The sequence below is a fragment of the Eulemur rufifrons genome, chromosome 29 (genome assembly GCF_041146395.1).
Source record: "Eulemur rufifrons isolate Redbay chromosome 29, OSU_ERuf_1, whole genome shotgun sequence".
NCBI lineage: Eukaryota > Metazoa > Chordata > Mammalia > Primates > Lemuridae > Eulemur > Eulemur rufifrons.
This window is the reverse complement of record NC_091011.1, coordinates 99,837,116-99,858,082: the sequence shown is the minus strand read 5'-3', so window position 1 is coordinate 99,858,082 and position 20,967 is coordinate 99,837,116. Positions and strand designations below refer to the sequence as shown.

The following is a 20,967-nucleotide window of genomic DNA, read 5'->3' as shown; positions in this document are numbered from 1 at the left end:
TGCCAAACCGTTGCAAGGTGGCCGTGAAAATTATCTTTGTTTCTGTGTCAAACGCAGCCCTGGAGACGAGGTCGCCTGCCAGCCTCTCGGTGGGAGGGAGGAAACCGCGAGTTGGTCCGGGGTGTTTGTCCTGCGCAGACTCAGCCCCATCGGTGCCTCACCCCTGCATTCACGGACTCCCAGACTTACGAAGCATTTTCTTAATTTTCTAGTGAGAAAATGCAGCTGGTGCCCGTCCCCTGGGCTGCCGTCCCTGCTCCGAGGCTCCCCTGAGCGGAAGCTTCTGGCTGTGATTCTTCCCCCATCCCCGCTCGCCCCGGCCCTGCTCTTTGCAAAGGTTTCCCCGGCAGTCGGGGGCTGTCCTCGCTGCTTTGTCACCAGTGCCGACACTGGCTGTGTTGAAAATACGTGTAATGAGGCAGCGCTCAGGTGACCCTGCAGAACCCTCTGGAAGCCGCTAGAAGTCCTGCTCTTTGATTGTGGAGTTCTGTGGAAGTGGCAGCAGCAGGCCCAGGCCCCCACTTCTGAGCGGAGCCTGTGTCTTGCTCCGATTGTCTGTGGGGTGCCGCGCTGCGGACTGGGCTTCGGGAACTCAGTTTTTGGGGTGGCGTTTGCAGCGGGTTTGGATGTCAGAGTCGGCCGATTTTTCCTGGTAAATTCCATTTCAGTTTCCCGCTACTGCCAGTTTTCACTCCCTCAAGAACACATTTGTGCAGGAGCCGTTGCCTCTGTGAGGTTTCTGTGCCGTTCACCTTGGCTCAGAGCTGCTGGGATGATCTGGAAGCTTCCACGGCAGTGGGTATAAACACACACACGGAAACACGTCCAGCAGCACACACGTCCCCTCCCCTCCTGGCCCTGCTGGAAGGCGCTGACCCCAACCCTGCAGAGGGCTCAGCCGGCGCCCACCCAGCCGTGTGGGGTCTCCGCAGACCACACCTCCCTGGGCCCGCCGGGCAGGAGACTCACCAAGCTTCGCAGCAGAATCTGCGAGAGAAACGGAAGAAACACAAATAAAAGCAAAGTCCCTGTGGCTTCGCTGCCACCACCGAGCTGCCCACAGCCAGAGCCACTTCCTCCTGGTGGCCGACGGTGGCCAGGTCTGCGGGGACCTTGGGGAGGCAGAGCCAGGGTGAAGGTCGCACAGCCGCGGGTGCCTGGCTTCTGGAGGCCCCGCCCGGTGTCTGTCTGTCCCCAGCAGGTGGCCTGTCCCCCCCAGAGGCCTCCCCCGCGGGCGGTTGCAGAGCCGCAGGAGTCTGGGCCCAGCTGGCTGCCTGCCCGGGGGCACCCGCCGCACCCCCAGAGAAGGGGAGGAGGAAGGGCCCTCAGCTTCCCCCCTGAGCCTCCGAGGTCCCCCTGAGGGTCACCCTGTGAAGGTCCTGGACACAGGCCAAGAGCAGGGGTGTGGCCGCGAGCAGGGGGGGAATGTTCCAGAAGGAAACTTAAACTAATCCGTGACTCGGACACAAGGCACTTAGATCCCGGTGCGGCCGACGGCAGCCCCAGTCCCCCACGGGTCCACGCTGGGGCCACCACTTCGTCCTCGCCTTCCTCTCACGTGCGTCTGGTCTCTCACTCTCCTCATAAAACTAAATTCCGTAATCTCGAGGATTTAACCGTTTATCGACCACAAAACCGTGTATTTCAGACGGTGGCCTGTTGGTCAATACTGATGTTTATATTTGTTCACTGCGTGTTGCCAAACAGGTCCGTTATTTAAAGACAAACAAGTAAACAAAGGCAGAGGCTGTGGCATCTCGCAGACGGACACCTGACCTTGGGACTGGGCTTTGGTGGGACAAACGGAGTCTGGCTCCGCCCCGCAAGAGCCTGGCCCGGTCCCGCCCCCGCTCGCCCGCCTGCGCGGGAAGGGCCACGGCCGGTGCGGGGACGGGGACGGCGGCAGTGACACGGGGGCCGTGCGGACTCTGACTGCCTGCTCTTGTTGCTTGCAGACGACCACTGCAGGGTCCTGCTGAGACGGGACGCCGGCCCGGGCAGCTCGGACTACATCAACGCCAGCCCCATCGTAAGTGCGGCGCCGGGCGCTGGCTTTGCCGCGGGGAGCAGGACGTGGCGGAACCACGCAGGGGTGGGGGCCGAGGGGCTTCGGTGGGAGCGGAGTCGGCCCTGAGCTGTGCGGAGTCTCTGCCGCCTCCCCATGAACAGAGGGGACCCTAGAGCCACATCCTGAACAGAACCTTCTAGGCTTTTAGGGAAGGTTCGTGGTCAGTGGCTTCCTCCTGTCCTGGAACCACTTCCCCCCTGCTTATTCCGGAAAGGTGGGAAATGAGGCCCAAACCTGCAGAGTCGTAGGTTCATTTCTTCTAGGTTTTTCCAGCAGCAGGATCCTTCCTTCGTGAGGAAGAGAATGTGTGTGGGGGCCGCGTCTCCTCTGGGGGCCGGCACGCCCGGCGGTGGGGAGGGTGGGCGTGTCCCTGCCGCTGGGGACGGGTGTGGCAGCCCTCCTGCACCACGAGGTGTGAGCCCGTGACCCCGGCCCAGCTTCAGGGGTCCCACACCCGGCGGCTCCTCCTGCCGCCCCGCTGTAATGCTGGGCCTCCCCGGAACATTCTCCCCATCTTGAACCTCGGGGGCTGGGACTGAAGGGACAGGCTGAAGCTGCCCTGGGTAAGCAAAGAGCAGGAGGGGGTGGTGCAGGGGCCGAGAGGGTTCTGGAAGACTGGGGGCTGCCCGGGTGCAGGGGGGCGGCCATGGGGGGAGGACGTGCGGTGGAGCCGTCCCGACAGGATGCTCAGAGACCAGGGCCGACGGCATTTTGAGCCAGCGGTCAGGGGTCGCGACCTGGTGCAGATTTATGGTGGACGCTGGCTGCGGTGTTTCTCAGGTCTCTGCGGTGATCCTCGGGTCGTGAAGGGTCTCACTGAACCCCACCGTTGCATTCAATCAAAGCGGCGACCACGGGGGGCCGCCCGGCAGGGCCGAGGGAGGCGCAAGTCGCCCCCAGGCACGACTCGCACCCCACAGTCTGGTCTCAGCCCCTCGAAGCCGGGCGAGTCCCTGGCCCTTCTGATCACAAGTGCAACCGTGCCCTGGGCTGGTGACACTTCCCGGCACCGCATGGCCACACCGCAAGCGCTCTCGGCTCTGGAAAGTGAATTCAGAGTGAAAAGCAGACTGGTGCCTTGTCTACACCCGCAGAGCCCGGACTCTCGTCGATGTGACCTGTCGGGAAGGAGTCGCCCCTTCCCTTCCACAGAGCCGACCCCGAAGACGGCGTCCGCCTGGTTCCAGCGGGAGCCGTGCAATGAGTCTTTCTCAATAAGATGGGATATATTTAGTATTTTTCTGTCGATTCTAATTCAAAACATAAAGCCAGAGCCTCGCTGCCTTGCCAGCCTCCCGTTTCATGAAGAGAACGTCCTCTGTGCTGAAGTCAGGCCTGGCAGTGCCCGGCCAGTCCCTGCACCAGGCAATCGCGGCGCCAGCCCAGCACCAAGAGCAAGAAAACCTGTTTTCTCCCCGCTGAGGCCCTTTTCCCTGAGCTGAGCTGTTTGGCGAGGCCGGGACTAGAAGCAAAGCCGCTGTTCACGGGTCTGGAAGGCCGGAGCCCAGCGCTGCAGCCGAGCCCACTCGCCCCACGGCCCGGGCCCGGTTTGCAGGCGTCCGAGCTGCTCCGCGTCAGCCGAATCCCAGCGAGGACGCTGGTGCCGGTGCAGCCGCCACGCCCCTCAGCAGCCGTGGACGGCGTCTCTGCGCGCTGAGGGCAGGGAGCGTCCCGCGGGTCTGCGCGGCTCCTCCTCCCTCCCGCCGGCAGAGACGCAGCCGCCCTCCAGGCCCCGCGGGCAGGAGCCGGCAGTGGCGAGGCCGGGAGACGGGAGCAATTTCATGGCACCGTGTGTTTCTCCTTTATTTCTTACCACAATTGTTCTTGCAAATTGGGGTTGTAAGAATGAACTGGAAGAGATCCACAGTGCCTCTTCTTTCTGAAACAACTGAAGCTACGATGATAATGGCCTTCCTCGCAGCAGCTGAACGGGAAGCGCAGTCACGGCGCGGGAAGACCCTGGCTGTGCAGAACAAAACCGCGATAATTGCATCTGTCTTATTTGTCCTCAGTCCTCATTAAACTTGAGGGAAGTCACCCAGCAGTAAACAGCGTGCGATCCTCCCTTTTAAACCAGAGGCCGGGAAGGCAAATGGGATTCTGTTCTCCTGCCCAGGGTGTCTGGGAGACAAACCCGTCAGCTGCGTGTGAAACCTCGCTCGGTCTTCACCGAGGAGTGCCATTAGCACAAAGCCCGCGGCACACTTGTGTTACTACCGGGAGCAAGTCTGAAAGTCCCAGTGACACTGAAAAATAAGCTTAATCTTCATCCCACTGTTTATTAAAGCAGAAAAAACTGTGAAGTTTCGATTCAGGGGGCATGTGACTAATTCAGGTGGGACAAGTGGCTTCTCAGAAAAGAGTGAGACTCGATATCGTAAGAAATTGGCCAAATGCGGGAGCCGATTCTTCGGTTCTCGAAAAATATTTACAGCCAAACATCTGTGTGTATAATACGGTTTATATTCACTATTTACCTTAAATGAATCTCAACGTAGAAGAATAAAATAGAAAAATAATTCATAATAGTTCATAAATCAGTCTCCCATTGATCACGAAAAGCTACAATTTTCCAGTAAATTCCCACGTTAAGACTTGGTGTCCGGCAAAGCGACTGGACAACTCAGGCCTGATGTGTGTTTTCAAGACAGCGTCTGTGAAAGCTGCTGTGATGTTAGGGGAGGTGACGGGAGGGAGAGAGCAGGACACAGGTGACGCACACTCCTGCCGTGCAAGACTTCAGAGCACGGGCGTGGCCGCGCCTCCGCCCGCGTGGCCGGGTCATTTCTGAGACTCCGGTCGAGGCTGCGGGAGGCGGGACTGGTGTGGGGTGGAGACTGGCCCCCGTCCCCGGCCCCCGCCTCACCGCTGTGTTCGAGATCCTCACGGCTGCAGGACTCGAGTCCCAGGGTCTCCATGTGCCAGATGCTTCACTTCTAAAACCAGTTTTATTTGAAATATCGGGGGAAATGTGGCTAAGTTTTTAGATGCAGATTAGAGTTTCTAAAGATAAAACCCGTCACCCACGCTCACTTCATAATTGCCATCCCATAGCTCAAGGCAAATCACTAGGCGGTTTGTAAGCGACGTACTTGGAAATGTGCGGGACGCGCCTCACGCGTGCCCCGTTCATCTGATGCTCCCTAAGAGTCCGTCTTCCAGAGGGCAACAGAGTCAGCACAAGCAAACTGTTTCTCTTTTTCTGGAAAAAATAGTAAAAGTGAAGTCACAGTGTTAATCGGACTTGCCCTCTGACATCTGTTTTCGAGGGGTCACTTGGGTGAGTCACAGCGGCCTCCCCGGGCAGGGTGTCACTGCGGGACTTCCTGCCCCCTCACCCCTCAAGCGCCGGCCACTCAGCACTGCCGGACGCACCCAGACCTTGTGCTCGGGGACCGTCCTTCCCGCACGCCCACACCTGTGCACGGCCACAGGCCGCCTGACAGCGCAGGCTCTGTGGATGTCCAGGCCTGCACCGAGGGTCCCAGGCTACCCCAGGACACTGAGGCACATGCACACACAGATGAGTCTGTGCACATACGTGCGCGTGGAACCAGAGCCAACAGGCACTTAGAGATCGCGTTGCCCAACCCCCTCCCTCGCCAGCCGCCCCCACCTTCCTGACGCCACAACTGAGGCCCAGAGACGGGACCGGACCTGTCCCCGCGGCCGTGCAGTTTCGTGGGAACGTAACATTCGCGCAGGTAGGAAGTGACCACACAGAGATGGAAAGAGCAGGAAAGGAGGGGGCGGACCAGGAACCGCGCGGAGGAGGCTGCGTCCCCACATCGCTGCGCCGGGGCCTCGGGGGTGCCGGAGAAACTTGGTTCACAGCCCCCAAACACACTCATCCTGCCTCGAAAATCTTACAGGTAGTGAAACTTCTGTGTGTTTGGTTAAACATTTGCTCTGCTGTTGCCCAGCTAAAACTGCATGGACCACGACACGCACAGAACGATCTCTGCCCTGCAGGATGGGCATGGGATGAAACGGTTGTGATTGTCGTTTGAATTACTGCTAAACTGATGCCAAGTCTGCCCACTCCGGGCTCCCTCCAGCTCAGCCGAGGGCTCCCGGCTCCCGGCTCCCGTGCCCAGACCTCCTCCCAGCGCCCACGGCTGTCTCTGCTCCTGCCCTGGGTATTGAGCCGGTGATGGGTTTGAGGAATTCAGGACAACGGCACAATTCGGACCCATCACAAACGCTGCCTTCTTCACCCTCCCGGAACCCGGTCCAGATTTTTACTTGTAATCGCATATTTCTCATTTTGAAAGCAACTAAGTGTGCTAGTTTGAACATGCTCACAATTTTAACATGTGTTGCTGTCGAAATTGCTTTGGGCAAAAAGCACATTTGAGAAGGAGGCGGAGTTTTCCTTTTTGTGTGTAACTATTTGCAGGAAGAGACAGGGGTCTCTGTAAATAGCTGTCACCCCAACAAATGCATATTTCAAAAAATCAAAACTCCTCATTGCTGCTAAGCGTTTTTCTACTGAAACATTTTAATTGGGGCTTTCAGTGAGAATAACATCATTTTACCTGTATTGTGTGTGTTGTGGTGAATTTCAAAACGAGGTCCAGTCTTAATTACGAATCACTAAATCAGATGCACAAAAGCCTTTCTCCCCGCACCCCCAGCCAGCGTGCACTGTTGTTCTGTTAGAGTAACCTACCTGCAGCTGCTCCTTTGTGCAAATCCCTCTTCTGTGGAGCAGTAATTCTGAGGGGCACCGGCGTGTTCTCTCGTGCTGACAGCCGTCGTCTCTGCGGCGCGGCGGCTGCGTGCGGGCTCGTGGGATCGCTGCCGGCTCCTCCCCAAGCCCAAAAGCAAAGCCCTGTTTGGAGGTGACGCTGGGCCCTACTCGTGTGTCGGTTTAGAAGTCCAAGTGGTTAAAACGGTCTCATTTCACTGGGCTGAGAAATGTATTCTTAATAATTATCTTTAAATACAAAGCATTTAAAATGTTTACTCAAACCTGATACCAAAAGAGCAAATCCCAGTTCCAGACACGGAAGAGCGAGGGGCTGTGCACGCCGGGTCGGCCGCGTCTCACCCGGGGCGAGGGTCCACCGGCACGGCCCACGCTCTCCTCTGGGGTCGCCCGCTGCAGGCCCTCCGGGGGGTGCAGGGAACGCTGGGGGTGGCAAAGATGACGTGGTGTCTCCCTGTCCTCTTCCAGGTGGCCTGGGCTTGCCAGCTGGGGACGAGCCCGGACAGCCCCCAGCAAGCTGCCTCGGTCCTACCGCTGCCCAAGACTTTGCTCTCGGTTTTGCTTTGTTTAAGTTGTTTCCCTGCTTAGTCAGTCTGTGAATTAAATGTTACAATTAAGGTCTTTTCCAGCCTGAGCAAGAGCGAGACCCCATCTCTACTAAAAAATAGAAAGAAATTATATGGACAGCTAAAAATATATATAGAAAAAATTAGCCGGGCATGGTGGTGCATGCCTGTAGTCCCAGCTACTCGGGAGGCTGAGACAGGAGGATTGCTTGAGCCCAGGAGTTTGAGGTTGCTGTGAGCTAGGCTGACGCCACGGCACTCACTCTAGCCTGGGCAACAGAGTGAGACTCTGTCTCAAAAAAAAAAAAAAAAAAAAAAAAAAAGGTCTTTTAAGCCAACTTCCCTATTAGCGCTAGCAGGCTGCCTTTGGGCCAATCAGCAGGCCGGAGCCCGTGCCAGCGTTTCTCTGTGGGGAGAAATATTGATAGGAAGGAAAACGGTTCCCAAGGGCTGGGCCCCGTCTCGGGAAGAGCCTGCTGCCCTGGGCTGGGGCGCAGACACAGGCCCAGGAGCCCACTGTGCCGGGGTCCCCTTTGCAGGACAAACAGAAAGAAGGAAGCTCTCAGGGTGTAGGTGTTGATTCCTGCCAGGACACGGGAGTCCGGCCACACTGCGGGGGCTGGGTGGACGGTGCCCTCCCCTCCCCCACTAGCACCTGCGGGTCCAACAGGTGGGCCCGTGACTCTGAGCACGGGGTGGACACAGGGCCCGTCCACACTGGCTCCCTGGCTGAGCCGCTCTGGAGTCCCTGCGTGGTGGAAACGCAGCCCGCGTGGCTGCGGCCACCCGTGGAGGGAGCTGACTCTCGCCGCGACACTTGTCTCCGGGGCGGGAAAGGCCTCCAGACGTGGTGGCTCGGAGGGGGCCGACACCCCCGGGTCTCAGCAGGGCACCGGGTGGGGGACGGGCCGCTCGCCGCCCAGCCCTGGGCTTTGTCCCGACTGTCCTGACTTCTCGCTGCCCCTGTCTCCGCAGATGGACCACGACCCCAGGAGCCCCGCCTACATCGCCACCCAGGGACCGCTTCCTGCCACCGTGGCCGACTTCTGGCAGGTGAACTTTTTAAATTAAAACTTCTTCTTACAGAAAGATTTTAATAAATGGGTCAGGAATGATGTCTTGGAATTCAGTTAAGCCAGTTGCACCTGGTCTGCACTGTCCGGCAGATGTGAGCTGATTTCAGAATTTATGTGAGTCCTTCAGGATTTTTATTATCAATCTTTTTTTCAAAAGTTGAGTGTGAAAAAATCCCCTTTGAGAGATTTAATGCTTTCCAGATCTTTCCTTTTTAGCCATTTTACGATTGCGTTTTATGCAATAGAAAAATGAAGTTAGTAAATGCTTACATTATATTTTATTCAAATGCACCCTCTTATCTATGAAGGTTAAAAAATGGTGCCCAAGTTAGTTCACCTTCTCGGCGGAGTCTCTGTAACACGTCCTAAAGGCCAGGCTGTCCCCTTCTCACGGGCACAGCCCCAGGTCCCCAGACCGGGCCCAGGCGTTGGGAGCTGACGTTGGCGTCGGCCGATGGGAGCAGAGTTGGGGGCAAACAGCCCCTCCGCCCTTTCCCGCCCTGCCCGGGCCGCACCCTCCTCCTCAGCAGCAGCAGCAGTAAGTTCCTACCGTGCGTCCCCGGAACACGCCACAAGGGCTCCCCCGGGGAGAGTCGAGCCGGGGACAGAGACAGGAGAAGGAAGTGCCACTCCGTGGCGGCGGCGGGGGCGAAGCAGGGACAGGAGCCGCCGAGCTGTGGCAGCAGGTCAATCTGGAGACCGAGCTGTTCCGTGTCACTGGAGCTGGCGCCGTCCTCCAGCTGGGCCGGGGGCGAGGGGACGCAGATGAGCCGGTGACAGGTGGGCACGTTCACTTGTCCTCCAGACCCTGCCGCTCCCTTCGCCTCACATCCCTCTCAACTCCCAGCCAGCCCTCTCCCAACTCCGCCTAAATCAGGGAAGTTTCCTCTTCCTGCCCCTGCGGACGGTCCCTGCAGGGGTTTTCTGGAAGAGTCTGGAAGGGCCCAGTATTTACTGAGGGCCGCTGAGTGCCTTGTGAGCACGTCAACACTCAGGTGTCACCATCCTGTTCCACGGCCAAGGCGAGTGGGTGTTCAGGATGTCACCTCCAAACCGGTTTAGGCCACGTGGTCGGCCCAGCTCAGGTGCCTCAGTGTTTGCAGAAGTGAGATGTAGTCAGGGACGTGAGGTCCCAGCCCCCGGAGACAGAAGTGTCGTCACCCTGGGAATGGGAAGCCTGCGATCCCCAGCCCGCCGGTGGCCAAGCCACGAGGGAAACTTGCATTCCTACCTAGCCCTGCCCCCCGCATGAAAACCAGGGTGACTTCTAGGACGGAATCGGAGCCCCCCGCCTGGCCACCGGGCCGCGGCACAGCCCAAGGAGAGGCGCAGGGTGCCCGCCCCGAGCAGCGGGTGTGCGTCTGTGCGGTTAGTGCTCACACCGAGCGGTCTCAGCCCCCCGCTGAGAAAAGCCCCCCTGTTGACTGCAGTTCCCACTTTCTGGAAGCATCTGTGAGGGTCTTAGCAGGGGAAATGCATTTTCTTGTTTCCAAACTTGATAGGCTTGATTTAAATAAAGCTTTTTGTTTTTAGCACCTGCGGATCACAGTGCTTGCTGTGGTCAGGGGAAAGCCTGAGCAAGTGCGCGGGGGACCCAGAGAGTCTAAAGGGTTTTCCTTCCGGGCAGTGGGGAGGGCGCGAGAGCTCGGGTCGAGTGTGTGCCAGCAGCACTGGGCGCCCGGGCCCGTGGCAGGCGCGTCCGTCTGTCCATCTGTCTGTCTGTCTGTGTCGCCGTGTGGGCCGGCAGAGGCACGGTGGGAACGGGGCAGCCCCGGACGGCACAGCGTGGCCTGTCCCCAGGCTGCCGCCCTGGTCACAGCCTCAGGGAACCAGACCTCGGAGCATCAGAGACGGCCCCAGCCCGGCCTCAGTGGACGGGGGTTCCGCATGTCTGGACCCCCAGGGCAGACCCCGCTTACCACAATCTCCCCGTCCTGCTCAGATCACGTTCAGCCTGGGGGCACGGTTTCCGGTTGGGACGTGTGGTTCCCCTCAGCAGCGTGACCCTGGAGCTCTAGGATGTCCCCAGACCCCTCCGGCTCTTCGGTGCCTGTGACGAGTCACCTGGGCTGTCCTTCCTGCCCTCCGACGGTGGGCGAGGAGGGTTCACAGATGTCGCCGTGGCGGGAGGTGGGCAGGGACGTTTGCTTAGGGACCCGCCGACTTGCAGATTCATTATTAAAACAGAGGGAAACACAAGAATTGTGCTAATTCATGGTTAATTTCTTAGGAAAAACTTCATTTCCATGATTTGTATGTATTTTAACAACATGCCCTAGATTTTCCCAGACGTTTTATTTCAAATGTTCAGTCTTGCTGGATTTTCTACACGTAAATTTGCAAACCTTTAAAGACAAAAGAAAACCTTTCTCAGACGACCTCGCGTGCAGCTGGAGTCTGGAAACTGTGGCCTCCGAGGCTCTGTCCAAGTCGTGCGTGTGGTGGCCTCTCGCCACACACGTGAACACGTGAACTTAGACTCATGTGAGAAATACACACCTTGAGCTTCTTTTTTAGCTGATTTTCATGGATCGCAGCTGAAAACACCCGACCATCCTGCTCCTGTGTGTCGCGTGGGTTCCCTGGTCCCCCTCCCCCCGCCGTGAACACGTGTCACACGCAGTTTCTTCTCCAACTTCTCTCGGAGCACACGGTTACAGTGTACTGACGTCGCAAGCGCGCGAGGAGTGAAACACAGGTGTTCTTGAGCTTCGGTGACTGACCCCCTGTCGTTTTCAGTGTGGCCGGCGTCTCCACCACAGGGCGGGCTCCCCCTGCTCAACCGCGCGGCGCGGTGGGCGCCAGCAGTGAGCCGTGCGGTCGGCATTGCGGGACACACACCCTGCTCTGGAGGAGAAGCCGTGTTCACGCACCAGCAGCTTCAGCCTGAGGCGGTTAACACGCTTATTTAAAAAAGAAAGAAAGAAAGAAAAGAAAACCTTTACATTTACCCGAGTCCTGGAAGGACGTCTGCAGCGCAAGCCTTTGGTGGTGTTTTCTTTGAGTTATGTCCCTTCTCGTGAACATTCAGATGGTCTGTTTTTAAAAGCACGTATTGTTTTCAGCTGAGCATTTACTACAGCCGGTCACTCTGCCAGGTGCGTGGGGGGAGACACCGCTGCCAGGCCAGGACCTGGTCCTTAAGGAGATGACAGTCTGGTAGAAGACAAGGACATGGACAGGAAGGGACATATCATAAGAGATCTAGGTAGAGGGAGGAGAAGTTTTCTGCCTGGAGGGACCAGGGGTGGTTGCAGAGAAGCGGCTGCAGCGTGTCACTGTGCCAGGTGGCTCTTCGTCCCTCTGACTGGTCTTCATGGTGCTTCAGAGAGTTTTTAGTTGTTCGTGTTTCCGGTGTATGACCTGGTGTTCTGTGTGCACACACGGCGAAACCACGGCCACAGTCGAGCAAGTGAACACGCCCCCCTCACACGTCACCACTGACGGTGTGTGGCAGGAACACCCGAGACCTGCATCTCCGCACACTTCCCACGGGCCGTGCGTCGTGACCTGGTCACTGTGCCGCAGTCAGGCCTCCGGAGCCTTCTCGTGTCACTGAGCGTCTGTGCCCTTTGACCGACACCTCCCCGTGGCCCCCGCGCTGACCCCGGTGATGTTCTACGCTGTTCCTGTGAGTTGGAGGCTTTTAGGTTCCACAGAAGGTGGGACCACGGGGTCTGTCTGTGCCGGCTTGCCACATTCCACGTCACATCCTCGGGGTCACCCACGCTGTCGAAGGTGACCAGCGTCCTGCTCTAGGACTGAGTAACATTCCATTCTGCACGTACCACGTATCTTCCTCCGTCCGTGATGGCCACAGAGGCTGGTCCGTGTCTCGGCGTCGTGACCAGCACCGCGGTGTGCGTGGCGGTGCCGGTGTGTGCGCCACATGCCATGGACAGAGGCTCTCCGAGGGGGGACTTAGCGGAAAGAGACTCCACTCCAGCAGCCGGTTGGCAGCCTGGGAGGCACGGCCTTCGTGTGGGACAAGGACACGCCCAGACAGCGAAGGAGGCTCGGCTCCACCGCGAAGCCCCCGCGGTGCCCACGCGGTCGCTGAGCTGCGGCTGGTCGGGGCAGTTGCCGTCTCTCCGTGGGTCCGGGCGGCTGTGGGAGCCCCGGGCTGAGACGCGTGCGGGTCCTGGAGCAGCCAGGTGAGGTCTCTGGTCAGCAGTGGCTGTTGGCCCCGCGAGGCCCTCGGACACCTGAGGGACTGGCTCTCGCGGGCCCACAACGCTGGCCTCAGTTCCCTGGGGACAGACCCAGAAGTGGGATTCCCTTGTCCTGTGGCAGTTTTAGTTGTAATTTTTTGAAGACTCTCGGGACTGTTTCCCATGACGGCCGCACTGACTCACGTTTCCACCGCCGGCGCGCAAGGCTCCCTTCTCTCTGCGTCCTCCCAGCACTCGTCTGTCCCCGAGGACGCCCGCCAGGGCGCGAAGTGCGTCTCCCCGGAGGTCGGCGAGGCTGAGCACCTCCCCCGCGCCTGTGGCGTGTGTGTCTTTGGAGAAACGTGCGTTCCGGTCTTTGGCCTGCTGTTAAGCCAGGTTATTTGATTTTTGTTTGCTTGTTAGATACTTAGTGCTCAAAAGGGACGTCTGGTGAAGAGACCCTGTGTCTGTTCTCTGCGGTAGTTCACTGCAGCACGAGACTTAGGCAGAGTTGACATTGTCAGCACCGGCGGGTGACGCGGTGGGCGGGTGACGCGCGGATGCACAAACAGTAAGTTAGTTTCCAGGGCTGAGCAACAAGGTACCACAGACGAGCTGGCTCAAAACAACGAAAATGCATCCTCTCGCGGTTCTGGACGCCAGAAGTCGGAAATCAAGGTGTCGCCAGAGCCACGCTCCCTCCGAGGGCCCCAGCCTCTGGCGGCCCCAGGCGTTCTTTGGCCGAGGCCACGTCCCCGCCATGGCTGCCTGTCTCCCCCCGGCCTTCTCCTTGCGGTCTGCGCCCTGCGTGGCGTGTCCCCTTCTCATGGACACAGTCGGCCAGGCCAGAGCCCACGCCCATCAAGTGCAGCCGCATCGTGACTCGACTGGGGCTGCAAAGGCTCCGTGTGCAAACACGCAGGTTCACGGGACCGGGTGGGGCTTCGGCACGTCGCTTGGGAGGATGCAGTTCAACCCGCAGCAAAGAGAAGTGCGGCCTTTAAATCAGCCGTCGGCAGACTCACTCCCCTGGGTCAAACAGCAGCCGACGTGTGGGTCAGCGTCGGAGTTACTGAATGTTAACTTTCCCACCTGCTTGCTCCGGAATAACCGTACGGAAAACCCACTCCAGCGTGGCTTAGCTGTAGTTGTCACCAGGAGCTCTGTGTCGTCTTAGAGGGAGTCACGCCGGGCTGGCTCTGCAGGGGCCGGCAGCGGCGTTCGCAGTAGTTCTCGGACAGCCGAGAGCCGCCTGCCTCCTCCAGCCCACGCCACGGTGACGGAGCCGGTGGGACTACAGGAGTGGCTGCCCTCTCCCGCAGGCATGCAGGGCTGTGACGTTTGGAGCCTTCCAGGTGGACTTCGCAGGCAGGGTCAGTGCATTTGGGGAGAAGCTCCCAGAACAGGGCGTTTCAAACTCTCCTCTGAAGCGCGGCACCCAGACTTCACACCGGGGTCCCGCACGGGGGGCTGCTTTCTAATCCCTGCTGGCTTTGCTCTGAGCCAGGCCTGGCGGCGCCTGCTTCCTGCCTGGGAAAAGTGATCCTGTAACTGCAAACTGGAGCGCCGCGGTGGCCGCGGAAGGCAGTGGCACCCAGGGACAGGGACGTTCCGCCACCCTGCTTTTGGCAGGGATTCCCTGTCCTCTCTGAAGTCTGCAGCCAAACGCCTGCCACATAGCAGGTGCTCACTTAGGGTGTCAAACAAGCGGTAACCGTAAGTGTTGTATTTTCTGATACTTAACCACACAGAGAGTGTAGAAACTGCCGTTTCTGGAGTTCCATGAACTGCCCAGTCCGATGGACTGCACCAAGAGCAAATGGGGTTTGGGGTCGTTACGTCCTTCCTGGAGGAGACGGTTTGAGATCCATCACATCGGTCACACAACAGCTCCTTCCTGTACTTCACCCGCAAAGACCAAGCCAGGGAGAAAGAAAGTAGTGAAACTTCTCCCTGTTTAGAAATTGAACTTTCGTGGACTGGAATTTTCACTGATATTCTGTATTCCCACCAAAATCCAAAGTAAACTTTCCCGCCTGTTCTGCGGTGCAGCTGCCCGGGCGCTGAGGGCAGGACCCGGACGGCGAGGGCAGGACCCGGACGGCGAGGGCCGGTTCCCCGCCCCGGGGGCTGGGGGTGGGGCGCTGCGTGTGGAGTCCAGGGACCTGCGGTGACGTACCCGGACCCGCGGACAGCTTGTGACGTTGGTTCCCGAGCGGCCGCCTGTTCGCTGGGTTTAGTAAATTCCGCTCTCTGCTTCCACACACAGTGACCTAAAAAGAAACACTGTTCCCCCGGGTGCCGTTGGGATTGCTCGTGTAATTATGTTTCATTTGGATTTAATCTTCACCAAGTCTTCCGAGAGCGGGGAAGGCCTTGGGACGGGCTTGGTGACGAGAGGCTGCCCCGCCGCAAGGACACTCTGCAGGCGAGGGCTCCGGAATGTCACACTCGGGTGGCGCAGGAGAGCGCTAGACGATCGGTTTATGGTCTGGATCATTGTGTTTTTATTACACCCATAAAGCCTGTGTTTCCCTCATTTTCATCATGGCTTCAATGGGCTTCTCCGCCTCCTAAGGGCACATTAAGTTGTGACGCGGGGAAGGTGCCGCTGTGGACGTCAGGTCTGGGCGCCCGAGAAGCTTAAAGTGAGAAGCACGTTTTGAGTCTCGGCCTGTCGGGTTGGCATGGAGGGAGAGAGAGTGTGCGCGTTCACGCATGATTCACTCGCATTTGTGGGTTTCTTGTAAACACGTCAGTAGTTTCCATTGAATTCCGGCATGAATGGCGCACAGTGAGTGCCTTACGGGCATGGACGACATGGGAACATCAGTGACTGTTCCAGGAGAATACCGTGCACACGTCTGATTTTAAAAATATAATTTACAGGAGGATTTAATAACATGAACGGTGATGAGAAGGCATCTTGTATTTGGGATATGTGTACTTTCTAAATAACAAGATGTTAGTTGGATTTTTATATCTATATTGAAGAGAAATAGAAGCTCTCTTGGATCCCAAGTTTCCATCTAAATGCGGTTGCTCGTAAATATTTCTGTGAAGTTAACGTAACCCGTTGCAAGAAGAGTAGCCCCCTCTTCACTCCTGCAATTTAATATGCCAATCAGAGTCTCCAAATGCTACATGCGTGCCCCACAGAGTTAATGGCTCCGAGCAGTCATGCCGTAAGTACTGACGTGCAGGTTCACAGCCACAGAACTGTGGGTTGTGTTGGCAAAGCAGCGCGGCTGGAGGACGTTTGTCCGTGTCATTGCCGTGCATTTGGATGTGCGTCCTGTGTCAGTTGTGTCTGGGAGCTGTTTTCAATGTGGCTGTTACGAATTAGTGAATCAGGTTTGGATTTGCTTTAATTTGAATAGGATTGCAATATTTTGGCGTAAGTAAATGAAATTCCAGCAGTAAAACGTTGCTTTCTGTGATGTGCTTTGAAAAGAGACCTTTTAGTGCCTGTTCTGATAGGACGGCAGCTCCACGAAGCAAAACGCTTCTCTGGTCATGCAAAATAACGGCAACCACCAGAAAACGAGGCGTCAGCCGGTGGCACTTCCGTCACGTGGAAGGGAATGTTTTCCCGCAGCGTCGGTCTGCCTGCCGTCTGTTCCGTGCTGCAGTCCGGAAAGTTTCCTTCATAGATCAAGAGTTAAGTCAAACAGCCGAACAGGGAACTGAGGAGGTTTCAAATGGTGTGGAATGAATGCACTAGATTTGTTTTTTAATATTTCATGGAACATGCAAAATATGGGGCCAGTGTCTTTAGAGCTGTACCAGCAGCTGCAGAGAAAATGTGTCTAATGAAAATGAAATAAATTTCCTGTGACTGGAATAAATCTGGACTGTGTCTCTGGTGCAGTCGTCACACGTGCCACGCCGTGACCAGAACAGTCACGCTGTGGCCGTGGCCTCTCTCTGCCTGCAGATGGTGTGGGAGAGCGGCTGCGCGGTCATTGTCATGCTGGCCCCCCTCGCGGAGAACGGCGTCAGGCAGTGCCACCACTACTGGCCGGACGAGGGCTCCAGCCTCTACCACGTCTACGAGGTACTCGGACACGGCGCACCTGCCCCCACATCCCCGTCCTCCTTTGCACAGAACTCACACAGGTGGCGGTGGCCTAGCCAGTCCCCCCGCGAGGCTGGAGCACGCCCTGCGCGGGGACCGTCAGCCGCCCGTCCTCAGAGGGAGCGAGGCCGGCAGAGACCAGACACTCCCGACAGCTGTGCAGTTGTGAACTGTGCCCTGGGGTAAAGCGTGTGGTTTTCATTTTCTAAATTTTATAAATCCAAATGCTGACAGAATAAAAAGAAATCCCCCTGACAGTGTGGTCCTGGTGCCCGACAACCCAGGCAGGCCCTTGAGTGGGGTCCTTTCCCGAAAGGGCCCGGCCACTCCTCAATAGCTCATCCATTCTGCCGCCTGAGCCTTGGGGTCTGCCCAGGGCGCCCTGCGAGTTCTGTGTCTGCACCATTCAAACTTTTTATTTGAGGACAACCTGCCAACAAGTTTATTTCCCCTGCTAGATTTTTTTTTTTTTTTTTTTTTTGAGACAGAGTCCTGCTCTGTCACCCTGGCTAGAGTGCCCTGGCGTCAGCCTAGCTCACAGCAGCCTCAAACTCCTGGGCTCAAGCGATCCTCCCGCCTCAGCCTCCCAAGTAGCTGGGACTACAGGCATGCGCCACCATGCCCGGCTAATTTTTTCTATATATTTTTACTTGTCCAAATAATTTCTTTCTATTTTTTAGTGGAGACGGGGGTCTCACTCTTGCTCAGGCTGGTCTCAAACTGCTGAGCTCAAAGGATCCACCTGCCTCGGCCTCCCAGAGTGCTGGGATTACAGGCGTGAGCCACCGCACCCGGCCTCCTGCTAGATTTTCTGCCCACATCAAGAATGAACTAAATAAACCCGGGCACTTAAACAAGTCCTAGAATGCACCTTTGGTTCTGTTTGGCATCAGAACTAGTCAGAATGCCAAAGCCCCCCGGCAGGACGTGTTAGAGTGTAAGCACGAACTCTAGAGCGCAGTGTGGCGCTCAGGTCACGTGAGCAGCGTCTGGGCTCGGTCTGCGTTAGTGTCCACCTGGCCCTTGTCCCCTGTTGCACACGCAGGTGCTCGCTGCCCCTGGTGACGTCTCAGTGAGACGGGAACCATTTGGAGGAACACATAGTTGTGTTGATGGTTTTGCTGAAAAGTGTAATTTTTCTCCGGTTACTTTTCTTGAGGGTTTATGATTTGGAAATACAAAAGTCAAAAAAAAACCTGGAGTAGTTTTGGATTGTAACGTATTTTTAAAATTATTTGCCTGGGGCCAAGGGCAGTGGCTCACGCCTGTAATCCCAGCACTCTGGGAGGCCAAGGCAGGAGGATCGTTTGGGGTCAGGAGTTCAAGTCCAGCCTGAGCAAGAGCCAGACCCTGTGTCTACTGAAAATAGAAAAATTAGCCGGGCATGGTGGTGCACGCCTGTAGTCCCAGCTACTCGGGAGGCTGAGGCAGGAGGATCGCCTGAGCCCAGGAGTCTGAGGCTGCTGTGAGCGAGGCTGACGCCACGGCACTCTAGCCCAGGGGACAGAGTGAGACTCTGTCCCTAAATAAATAAATAAATTGCCTATCAAGCCCCCGAGTGACATTGAACAGGCACATGCACACTCACACACGCACACGCACACGCACAGCCGTCTGCACACGCTGTGTTCAAACGGGGCAGGTGGGAGGGGCCGCTGACCCGAAACCAGCCTTCCTCGCGGCGCTCGCCCCTCCCCCGGCCCGGCTCCGTGGGGTGCGTGATGCCTGCGCTTGTCTCCCTGCCTCCCGCCTCTGTCCAGGTGAATCTGGTCTCCGAGCACATCTGGTGTGAGGACTTCCTGGTGAGGAGCTTTTACCTGAAGAACCTGCACACCAACGAGACGCGCACGGTGACCCAGTTCCACTTCCTGAGCTGGTATGACCAGGGCGTCCCCTCCTCCGCGAGGTCGCTGCTGGACTTCCGCAGGTATGACCAAGAGCCCGCTGGCAGAGCGGTGACGAGAGGGGGGCCGTCAGACCAGGGCGTGTGACCGAACGCCAGGGTTCCTCGTCTCTAAGATGCCACCGGCTACCAGATGCACCGTCTTGGTGACAACGGGAAGGGAGGGGAAGAGGATGGTGTAGACTGTGCACATCGATTGTGAGATAGCTTCTAGTTTTAGAGGTGTCAAAATCTGGGGGGACGGGCATCTTAGAATAGTGGAAATGCGGTCATTATTTTTGATAAGATTCTTCCCTGGACACAGAGTCCTGCAGTTCACGTGTCACGGGGCATTGACGAGTGAAGCTCCGAGTTTTAGTTGGACACTCACCTGCTCACATTTCACGATGAGCTTTGACAGGTGTGGGCCCAGGTTCTCAGTGGACGGGTGATCTCGGGTGGAGGCCTGAATACAGCCAGCACAGGACTGTACATATATATTTTAGTGCTGTTTTGAAATTTAGAGTTTAAAAAAAATTCCCGTTTTTGTTCATTGCTCTAGTGAGCTAGTCACCCAGCGAGTTGTCTTCCTCTAAAGTGTATTCATTGAACTCTTGAAATGGATGCTAGACTCTTACAGGGGAAAACTGTGCACAAAGGAAGCATAATGTAAGACAGAACCTGGATGGTCCGTCACACTCGGTGATAAGTGGTTCACATTGGCCGTTTAATGGTAGTAAACGAATAAACAACTAAAAAGAAAATGAAATTGTCAGGCAGCGTCAATAGCCGAGTTCTAAATTTATAGAACGTCTCTTACATTTAACTGATAGAAAATCTACCTCCTGAGAAAACCAGATAAATATTCAAACAAGGAATTAGAAAATAACAAAATTGTCACCCAGCATCATACACTGTCGTGGGAGATCCTCTCTGACGTCACTCGTCTGGGGTCTACAGTTCCGCCACGCGAGGGAGGTGGAAAGGCCAGCACTGTCCTGAAGCTGGGGTTGCAGACTGACCTCTGGATTTCTTGAATTTGTGTGTTACAGATGCTTAAGCTTATTATGATACTATTGCTTTTGCCTTTTAGTCTACTTTGAAAAACCAGTTTTTTATGTTAATCGTTCTCTGGATCCGGTAGCATGTGGACACACTTCCCCGAGGAGAGACGTGACTGGCGCCACGTTTCATGCGCACTCGGTGACCCCTGCGCACTCCGTCCCCTCCCCTAGGGACGCAGAGGGTGGGCCCAGGGTCCCGGACACACCCTAAAGCAGCCACTGCACACCTTCCCTCCCAGTCCCTGACTTCCGCCGTTACATACATTGTCTCCATCCAAGCTGACGTCTGCAGACGGCCTATGCGGAAGCCTCGCACGGCTCCCTGAATAGACCCTGCGCAAAGCAGCCGGCACTGGCAAAACGGTGAGCTGCAGAGACGCAGGGGCAGCCTCACACCGTCTCCGTGCGATTCCGCGTGTTTGTGCACACGTGCGTGTGGGCAGACCTCTGTGTCCACACCCGTATGTGGCACTGGGCGTCCACGTGACCAGCCCTCTGTGGGCACAATGCATCATAAAGGACAAGTGGGTCCCCCAAATCCCCGTGCTCCAGGGGCTAAGGAGATGTGGGCTAGGAAGCTTTTTGTTAAATTGGAAAGAAAACGAGCCCCCAGACGCAGTTCTGAAAGTCTGGTCAGGACGGAAGGTTCCTGGCTGGTCCAGGTGGCACTGCCCACGTCCGAGCCGCCTTCCACACGTCACCCGGGCGCTGGCCTGGGTGATCGCGCTCTCTGAGGGCCTCACGCTTAGGCGCACAGCTGGTGGGGGTTCTCTGTGTAAAACAGCCACCCACATTTCAGCAGCCGGAAAGGTGAGAGGGCGTCTGGAGACACCGGCCCTTTCCCACCACGGGTTCTTCTCTTTGAACAATAGCCGCTCTCACACTCGGCCTGGTGTGTTCTCAGGCACCCAGATGCATAATTAAACATTTCTGGAGCCCAGAGGGAGCACATTTACACTTTAAAGAGAAACTGCTAAGAGATAATTAGCATCACATGTGAGGGCTTTGCTTGGAACCTTCTCTCTCTGCGTCTCTCCTCGCTGTGCGGCGCACGCACTAACCGCTCACTGTAAAACGACAGACCCTTACTCTGCCAGCTAATTAGCGGTGGCCAGTGTCATTTTTGTGATGTTGCAGCTAGTAATATGAGCCCAGTTGCATAGTCACAAAAGTGATCATTGGAAACTGTGACCGTGCTGCAGGGGCAATGTGGGAAGCCCCTTTTCTGAGCCTCTAACGACCTCTGACCCTGCCTGCTGGCGGTTCGCATGGCGGCTCCTTCCCGCTCAGTGGCCCGGGGGTCGGTTTGTATCACTAATCGTTCTTTCTCAGCAACTTCCTTCTGTCGGAGCGCACATGATACAATGTTTC

At 56.9% G+C, this 20,967-nt stretch overlaps 1 protein-coding gene across 1 annotated transcript in view; it reads left to right on the top strand.

Moving 5' to 3' along the window:
- The window catches only part of PTPRN2 (protein tyrosine phosphatase receptor type N2), a 484,073-nt gene that overhangs the window by 440,832 nt on the left and 22,274 nt on the right, over positions 1-20,967 (top strand). Inside the window, exons 15-18 of the mRNA XM_069461720.1 lie at positions 1,956-2,029; positions 8,321-8,398; positions 16,510-16,629; positions 18,411-18,577. Coding sequence (XP_069317821.1) covers positions 1,956-2,029; positions 8,321-8,398; positions 16,510-16,629; positions 18,411-18,577 — 439 coding nt within the window. The remainder of the gene's footprint in view (positions 1-1,955; positions 2,030-8,320; positions 8,399-16,509; positions 16,630-18,410; positions 18,578-20,967) is intronic.